An 8,995-nucleotide genomic window follows, 5' to 3' on the forward strand; every position below is an offset into this window, starting at 1 on the left:
GAAGGAGAGAGGGAGAGCTAGGAAGAGAGAGTAGAGCGAGGGGGAAAGGTGAGGTAGAGATGGAGAGAGAGAAAGAGAGCAAGGTAGAAACAAGGGAAGAAGAGAGACATAGAGAGAGGAAGATAAAGGGTGGGAGAGAGAGAGAGGAGGGAGAGAGAGAGAAAAGGAGGGGTGTACACAGAGGTGAAACTGTGTCACGGTTGCATGTTTATTGCATAGGAATAAGCTCCTTCTCTGGCCTCGCTCTACCTCTCTCTTCCTCGCTCTCCCTCTCTCTTCCTCGCTCTACCTCTCTCTTCCTCGCTCTACCTCTCTCTTCCTCGCTCTACCTCTCTCTTCCTCGCTCTACCTCTCTCTTCCTCGCTCTACCTCTACCTTGAGCTGACTTGATCGCAGACCTGTCTAAGAGGACATTTCCCTGGTCCGGCAGCCAGAAGTGCTGAGTGCTGCTGTTTTCTTTATACACAGAAATACGCTGAGACTGTAAGCTGTCCCCAAACACCTGGTCCCTGGAGGAGGAGGAGAAGAGGAAAGGAGAAGCAAGAACTGTGGTGTGGGTGTGTGTGTTCATGTGTGTGCATATGATTATTGGTGTTGTATGTTTATCGCTGCTTTGAATAATCAATTGTCAAGCACACATAGGATAGCAGAGAGAGAGAGAGAGAGAGACCCCGGGAACACAGTATTTATTTAAATTCATTAGTAGCAATGAAATGTTTATATTGATTTAATTTCAGAGTACACTTATTGCATGTACATTATGCATTACGTTAATACTAGGTTTACTGAATTAATTAATTACAATAAAGCAAGTAAGAAATCACTTACACATGTAAATGCAAAAGTAATGCAACATGCCTTTGAATCATTATGCGTTACGGTGTCTAATGCTATTGGGCTCGTAAGCATGAGAACAGGTGTCCATATCGATATAACCAGAATAATTGCATGGCTCCTGTTATAGCCATGTGGTCCCGGAAAAACTCAAGGATTTATGGTATAACTTTAGATATGTCTCTGAATGCTTGCAATATAAAAAGTTTTGAACTCACTATGCAATATAAAAAGTTTTGAACTCACTATGCAATATAAAAAGTTTTGACTGGGTTCAACCTCATCAATGCACGTTTTGAATAGTTCTGAACCCTTATTAACACTAGTGTCAGTGCATGACAGAGCTGTCACTGGGATGAGGGAGCTGTGCATCTTGGGAAAAGAGAGGAAAGAGGAGTAATGATCCATCAGACAACAATGGTTGAATGGTTTCAAACTAAATGTCAGTCTACACAAAATTGCAAAGGTGCTCTCATCAATTGACAGGCAGGCAGCCCAATGCTGAAACTGTCAGAGGACGACTAGAAAGGTGTTTTCAGGAGCTCAAGGATATATGTACAGATGCTTAAAACCAGTTATTGCTAGCTGTGCAGTGCCTCTGTGTCCAGGAGATATGGGGGCTTATTAAACAAGGTTAAAATCCACTAATTGAGTCAAATAACAGTGCATCAAAATCATCATCATCATCATCTTTATCATGCACATTAGAAACATCATCATCATCATCAACATTATACTGTAATAGTGAGTACATTCTGTAACTTTGTTTGAAAAAAACGAATTCCTTATAGCATTCCTAATATGGTCATCGTGTATTATTGCAGGAAGCAAAACTAATGGTGTGTATTTAAATTACTTTAAATTACTGTGTAAAATATAAAAATACATTTGGTACAGTGCACTGCCTGAGGTTGCACAGTTATCCTCCCATTGATTCATCCAAGCTCATCTTTCTGAGGTCATGAGGCATTAAAGGCATTAGACTTCAGCTTTATGAATTAAGTCTGTATATTTCATTGTTTTTTCAAGTTCTTGTAGGTGAAAACTAATTAACTAAAAAAATGGCTGTAGGGAGCACTTTTGGCAGAATTATTTGACAAAGGAGGCAATACGTTTTTGTCGATTAACTGTTGACATGCAATGGAGGAGCCTACTGAATACATCATTTCCATATGAAATTGTTGCATAACAATTTAATAAGAAATTAAATGCAATGGAGGACTACAAAATTGAATGTTATCAAATAATAAGCATGATCGTAACAGATCCATAATTATAGTAAAATGAATAGTGCTCTAGTATCAGGCTATAGAATACTATTCTTCTCGGGCCGTTTCAATGCTGGATGAAATATTGTCCTGAACAAAAGTTTTTTTCCTTGTTGAAAAAGCCAAAAAGCTTGTGAGCCTCTGAGGTCACCCAGATGAAGGATCATATTTCTCTCCTTGACTCACTGACCAGGTCACTGTCGTCTGTAGGCATGTTGAAGGTCACCGGGTCAGAGTTGAACTCTGGAGTAACTGCATACATTAGCATGACTTGCACAAACGTATGTGCATGTGTCCATAATAACTCTACAATAGTGGCATATTCATTCATGTAAAACTATGTATTGAAAATCCCAAAATACAAGTACAATTGTCTACACTTGCATTTCATTTAAATGAAGGCATTGGTAAGTAGGCCAATAGTTTACACCAAGTAAATGAAGCAATTCCGTGTTTCCAATTGTTTTGTAATTTTCAGCCCTGCACCACATTTACTGGTGATAAATAACACACAAAAACTAATCTACTAAATTAAATTAGGAGCGTATTCGATATTTCAACAGAAAAATGGTTTATCCCTTGTGTGGTTTTAAAGGTGACATTTAGCTATAAGTCCTATATATTAACACCCCGGATAACCTGTTACACCATTAATAACGTTTTTATGAGGCATTAAACGAAACTCTACCGAATGCATTTCAGAGGTGTCGTGCGTGCCCAGGCAATTCATGTGTTAATTTATAAGAGAACATGACAGTTTAGAGAGCGGTTTATCGTCGAGCCATGACTGTTCAAACAGTAAAAAGTATTCAGAAGTGGATTCTTATTTTCTGAAATATGTTTATGATAAGGCTATAGCTCACTCGTTTAGGAAAAAGGATTCTACAATCATTTGCACTTGCAGTTCCGTTGAAATGCGTTCAAATATTTGATTCAAATGGTATGATTAACTTTGATCAATGCATTAAACCTGCCAGTCAAGAGATCTATCAGTCAATTACCACATGAATCCTTCAGTGCTGGCGGGATAATTAAAACCATTAAGAGATATAGAAATACAACGGGTGAAAGTGAAACGAGAGAGAGAGAGAGGAACCAACAATGTTGAATAGAGAAAGAAAAATAAATGCAAGAATTATTCATATTCAAGAACATGAAATAGGTAAATATAACATAATACAATTCAAATAACGTTTAAGTTATTCAAAATGTGTATAAACAAAATACATTTACTTTAGATCGACTATTGACAGAAATTATTTTGGAAATAGCTTTCAGCCTTATGCGGTCCTTGAAACTCACTGGAAAATTTAAAATGAATTGGATATTCTTTTAAAACAAGATAAACCCTGACGGAAATGTAGACTTTTTAGTCAAGAACATTTTAAGTAGGCTGTTCCGAAGAAAGAGCTGGCCACAACGTTAATGTAGTGATGCTTTAATGACATGCAAGAGACAATAAATAACTAAATCAATAAGTTAAGTAGGCCTACTAAATACACAATTACTATAATAATATTGGTTGTCTGAATAAAGTTATGTTATTTGGTATAAACTCATAAAGTGCAATAATCATTATATTATTTCACCTGACAAGCGAGCGCAACTCAAATGTCCTCTTGAATAGGCTACTCCAATTAAAAGTCTCAGGTAGGCCTATATGCGCCTCTAAAATGAGGAATCACTGACTTAAACACTTACAATAACACATTCTGGAGTTCACAAAACTTACCCTGCTTTCCGTGTTTTTTTGTGAAAAACAACATGACCCTGATTAACCAATTAGGAAGAAATTCCTCCTAATGGAGAATCAAAGAACCTGCATGTTGATGATACTGTCTGCCACTATTACACACCCTGTTTTGTAATGCATGAGACAGTTCCTCTAGTTGAGTGTTAAGGGGCGGCAGGTGTTTGGGAGAGCATGAGGTCGGTTCCAGTTGTCCAGGAGAGGAATAAGTGTCCAGGCTGTTGGAGCGTGAGCTTTCTGAGCAGCTTGAGGACACGGGAGGGGCCACCGGGAGAAGGCCCTCGCGCATTAATTTCTTCTGTTTCATTCGCCGGTTCTGGAACCAAATCTTCACCTGCGTTTCGCTCAGTTGCAGGGCGCTCGCGATCTCCACGCGTCTGGCTCGCGTCAGGTACTTGTTGAAGTGGAACTCCTTCTCGAGCTCCGTGAGCTGTTTGGTGGTGAAATTGGTCCTCAGTACCCCGTTAGCGGTAATATGATGCCCATCGGTGGGAATGCTGTGGTTACCTCCACCTCCTCTGTCCATACTGACGCCCGGAGCGACTATACTTAATCCACAGGCCATGTGCATCTTGGCTGAAAAGACAGTTAAAACACAGGTATAGTATAAATATATCGGTTGAATTCAATGAAGTAACCCAGCCATAAAATATAGACAGTACAAAATGTATGACTACCGGTTTATATCAATCACTACCGGTTTATATCAATCACAATTACTTATAAAACATATATTAAATAGGTTAATTCAGTTAATTGGTTAAGTGTATTAACATCTATAAACTGGAGTAGATGATTGCGCGGGGGGAACTTGGTTGTAGCGCCACATTCACATGCTCTTGTGCCAAACATTCAGCTGTGAAGTTCCTGATACTGTTGTATCTGTACCACGAGGACAGGTGTTGGATGTAATAACGTACATCACAGTACAGGTATAGGCTATCTAACAGGGCCTATATCAGAGAGAACAGAAAGCTCATATGATAAATGTTGACATCCATGTTTTAGACATGTCAGAGACAGGTTACATATACAGAGGCTACCAAACCTAACCTGAAATGAGAGTGCAGTAGCCAATAGTGAATATGAAAAAACCCAAACAGACAAAACAGTACAGTAAGTAAATAAGCGCTTTGGCTCTCATGAATAGATAATCACATTCTGATTAATGACGTCTAAGATAATAGAAATTGGCGCTGGCCAGAAGGCGTAAAATGAAAATATTTGAGGAATGACTTGCACGCTTTAGAAATAGCCAGCCAGCAAAGCCAGGGCAAGCCGCAGAGTCGAGGCCTTCCCAGCCAAGGAGAGAGAGAGAGAGAGAGAAGAGAAGAAAGAGAGAGAGAGAGAGAGGAAAGAAGTAGAGAGAGAGAGAAGAGAGAGAGATGAGAGAGAGAGAGAGAGAGAGAGAGAGAGAGAGAGAGAGAGAGAGAGAGAGAGAGAGAGAGAGAGAGAGAGAGAGAGAGAGAGAGAGAGAGAGAGAGAGAGAGAGAGAGAGAGAGAGGAGAGAGAGAGAAGAGAGAGAGAGAGAGAGAGAGAGAGAGAAGAGAAGAAGAGAAGAGAAGAGAAGAAGATAAAGAGAGAGAGATAAGAGAAAGAGAAGATAGGAGAGAGAGAGAGAGAAGAGAAGAAGATAAAGGAGAGAGAAGAGAAGAAGAAGATAAGGGAGAGAGAGAGAAGAGAAGAAGATAAGGAGAGAGAGAGAGAAGAGAAGAAGATAAGGAGAGAGAGAGAGAGAGAAGAGAAGAAGATAAGGAGAGAGAGAGAGAGATCGATACACATTGCCTCAGCCATCTGGACATCCTGCCCACAGTAATTCAGGTGCTGTCAGAGCATAATCGAAGAATGACACACTGGGAGTATATACATTGTACCAGCAGATCAAGAGGCAGAGGGGTGGTAGGCCTTTATGCAAGAGAGAACATAGGGATGCTTTGCTTCGTGCCAAGACTAATATACCCCCCTGAAACGTTGCTGCTGTTGTCACTAATCATACTACTGCTAACAATGTAGCGCTAAAGAGATCTACTCCAACCCTGGAAATCATCCTTACAGATACTATATCAATATCTTTGCAGCTGTTTGTATGATAGCTTAGAACGCTGGCTAGAGGACATTGATACCAGTCCTGGCAAGCAACATAAACAATCAATATAAATGAAGACATATGTGGTGACTATATGAACTGTCAGCCTGGTACCAACTGATAAACGTCGATAGCATTAATTGTTCTACTGTATTCTATGTCTCTGAGACAGACAACAAAGAAGACATCCATGTCATCTTCAAACTCTGGAGCCCTTATTCATGAAGCGTTCGCCCTGTCCATATCATTTGTATTAATTGTGGTCAAAAAGGCAAACTGATCCTAGATCAGAACTCCTATTCTGAGGCACTTTGTGAATACAGGCCCAGATTGCACATAGAACCAGACAGAAGGATCTCTATTCGGTCCATAYCACCCCAATAAAGCATCTCTTTATTCAAATGTGTTTGAGATGAAATTGCTACCGAAGGCTGTGAGCTCACAGTTTTCCCTTTTCACCTCACACTGGATACTCAGATTTAGATATTGTGCTGTGAGGTCTTGTGAGACGACGTCTCTTTGTCAGGATGAGAAATTACTTTTACTGGGCAAAGTCAAGATGCTCAAGGTATTTTTTGAAATATACCACGTATTCTACATGAGTTGTATGATCTAATTTCTGTGAAATCAGAACGTTTATGCTGAATGTCACACTAAAGGCTCATGAGATGTTGGTGGACTGATGATATGTGACAATGATTATGTTTAAACGGACACATGTAAAGGTGCTGGGCACTGAGATCAATACACAAGGCTCTCATTACTGTACAGACAGATAATCAATAAGCAGAGAGCTCTAATGTTACTAACGTTATAGGGAGTGAGTTTGGCTAAACTTAACATTAGCTGCATTGCACACTGCATGCTCAGGCAATATTGCATTGTCAGAGCACAGTGATGTGAAAGCAAAGCACATGGATAGCTTTTATATTTCATTCTATTCTATTCTATTATTTTATTTTATTCCCTTCTATTGTGTTCTAGTGTGGGAAATATCTCCATCCTTTTTCTGTGCCCAATAGGTAGAGAGAGGAAAGTTGGCCTATACTGTATAATAACCATGTACACCTCGCCCAGCCTCCCCTGCCCGTATCCCAGTCCATTCCGATTATCCCAATCCGGGTAGAATACATAGTTCAATTGTCACATATGGTTATTGTAGTAGGCTGATTCAGGAATTGTAAGTATTACAGTTATCATATTAATATTTTTACTGGAAGTTTTGTTAAAGGTAAATTCACAAGTATGCATGTATTTGTACATTTTGAGCCATCACTTGCTGAAAAATAGGCTACATGCATCCAAATGTATCATTTTCTTATTAAAAAAAATGTTGTTGATGATGTTGAGCGACTTTACGAAACTTCATCCACGCTCGAACACGTCACACTTTGTTGCCCGTAGCACAGTAGCCTAGTCTGCGTTTCTCACAGCACAGCACTGTCCTTCATACTGAATTGTGAATATGGCACATTAAAATGTATACTTTCCAATAGTAGGCTATGTTGATGAATGAATGGCAGTTTACTAAAAGTTATAGGTGCTATTGGTTTTCGTATCAACAATAAATACAATGTTTAAAAAGTAGTTTGTCAATAAGATGCTTATTGTCTTTCCAAATGGAAATGTAAACTCCAAAACTTACCCGTCCGAGCTTGACTTCTCTTCTTCACGTTCATCCAATCAAAAGCTTTGCTCCTGTGACTTAGTTCAGCTACCTTACAATTGGGCTCGGAGTGAGAGCTACTGTTCACAACAGCAAAGTGAACATTAGACCCATCATGAGTGTAGATTTTAATGTGCGCATTTATAGACCCGAATTCTGCGTGCGCCAGCGCCTCAGTCCCGGTGATGTGTGTGGAAGAGGAGTATCCAAGTCCGGGGAAGTCGTGTTCCTGCACCCGGAGGTAGGAGGGGAGACGAGAGTAGTGAAGGCAGGCCGGTGGCGTGGTTGAAAAGCCCTGACTCTGTGTCAGAGGAGAGCTGCTCGAGCCTGAGTAGACTGGGAGCTGAGTTACCGTACAGTCGGTTGCAGAATTGGCACCGGAGAAAGACGGGTAACTGTGTTGTAATGAATATCCCGGGTCACCCTCTGATAAAGAGTTACCCTCATTGCCAGCTCCAAGTTCTGGAGAAATGATCTGGTCCAAGTCACCTATCCTGACCTCCCCTGGTCGGTGTCCCCCTGCGAACAGAGCGCTACTCTCCCCATCGCACGTTAACTCTTGATACAAATTCATTATCACCTACGCATAATCGTTGGATCGGTCAAACGGTTATAGGACTCATGGACGGGTGGCCTCTAGCTAACACCCAACAACGCATGGATGACCGAGATAGCGACCATAGACAGTCAGAGGGACATGCCCTGGAGAAATTCGATCTCTGATTGATGGAGATGACGTGCCCTCTTGGTCTTGGCCAATAGATGGACATCTATGTCATCCACCGGGGACAACACACTGACTAACCAAGCCAATCAAGTTGTAGACTAATTTCAGGTGGTCAAATTAATGGACTCCAGTACAGCAGACAATAGCTGTTTAGTCCCCATCATTCATGGTAACTTTCTTTTCTCAAACAGGGCTGTTTAAATGAGTAGAATTTACACATTAGATGGACATAGAAGAGGTACTTGGTCATCATATAGGACTGGGATATGGAGAAGCAAGTAAGTCAAGTTTGCTAAGACGATGGACCGACGCTTCTGAAGTCTGGCTTTCATCAAAGTATCACTGCTCGTTTTTAAAACAGGCACCGGTAAGATTACGTCAGCTGTGGTATGTTTTTCTGTACCACACAGTGCTGCAGGCCTGCGGTGATCTACCAACTTTGTGACTATCATGCCAGCTTTGTTGTTATCAGTTATAAACGATTAGGGCTAGATCTTTTTTATAACTGGTTTTAAGGTCCAAGTAATGAAATAKAAATATTTGTTAGCAGGTCCTGGATTTAAATGTTTGCCAATAAGAATATAGGCCTAAGCCGTTCATTATACAAAAACCCTCAAAATATAATAGACTAAGGGAATCCAGACTAGTTATTGACATTAGTCTC

General features: G+C 40.4%; 1 protein-coding gene across 1 annotated transcript; it reads right to left on the reverse strand.

Moving 5' to 3' along the window:
- Positions 1-3,901: 3,901 nt before the first annotated feature.
- LOC111966782 (homeobox protein Hox-C1a-like) lies at positions 3,902-8,380 on the reverse strand. The gene is given in 3 exon segments (XM_023991712.2): positions 3,902-4,106; positions 4,109-4,428; positions 7,584-8,380. Coding segments are annotated over 3 exon segments (1,023 nt in total). The 5' UTR covers positions 8,179-8,380; the 3' UTR covers positions 3,902-3,998.
- Positions 8,381-8,995: the final 615 nt, after the last annotated feature.

This window comes from Salvelinus sp. IW2-2015, linkage group LG7 (genome assembly GCF_002910315.2).
Source record: "Salvelinus sp. IW2-2015 linkage group LG7, ASM291031v2, whole genome shotgun sequence".
Lineage (NCBI taxonomy): Eukaryota > Metazoa > Chordata > Actinopteri > Salmoniformes > Salmonidae > Salvelinus > Salvelinus sp. IW2-2015.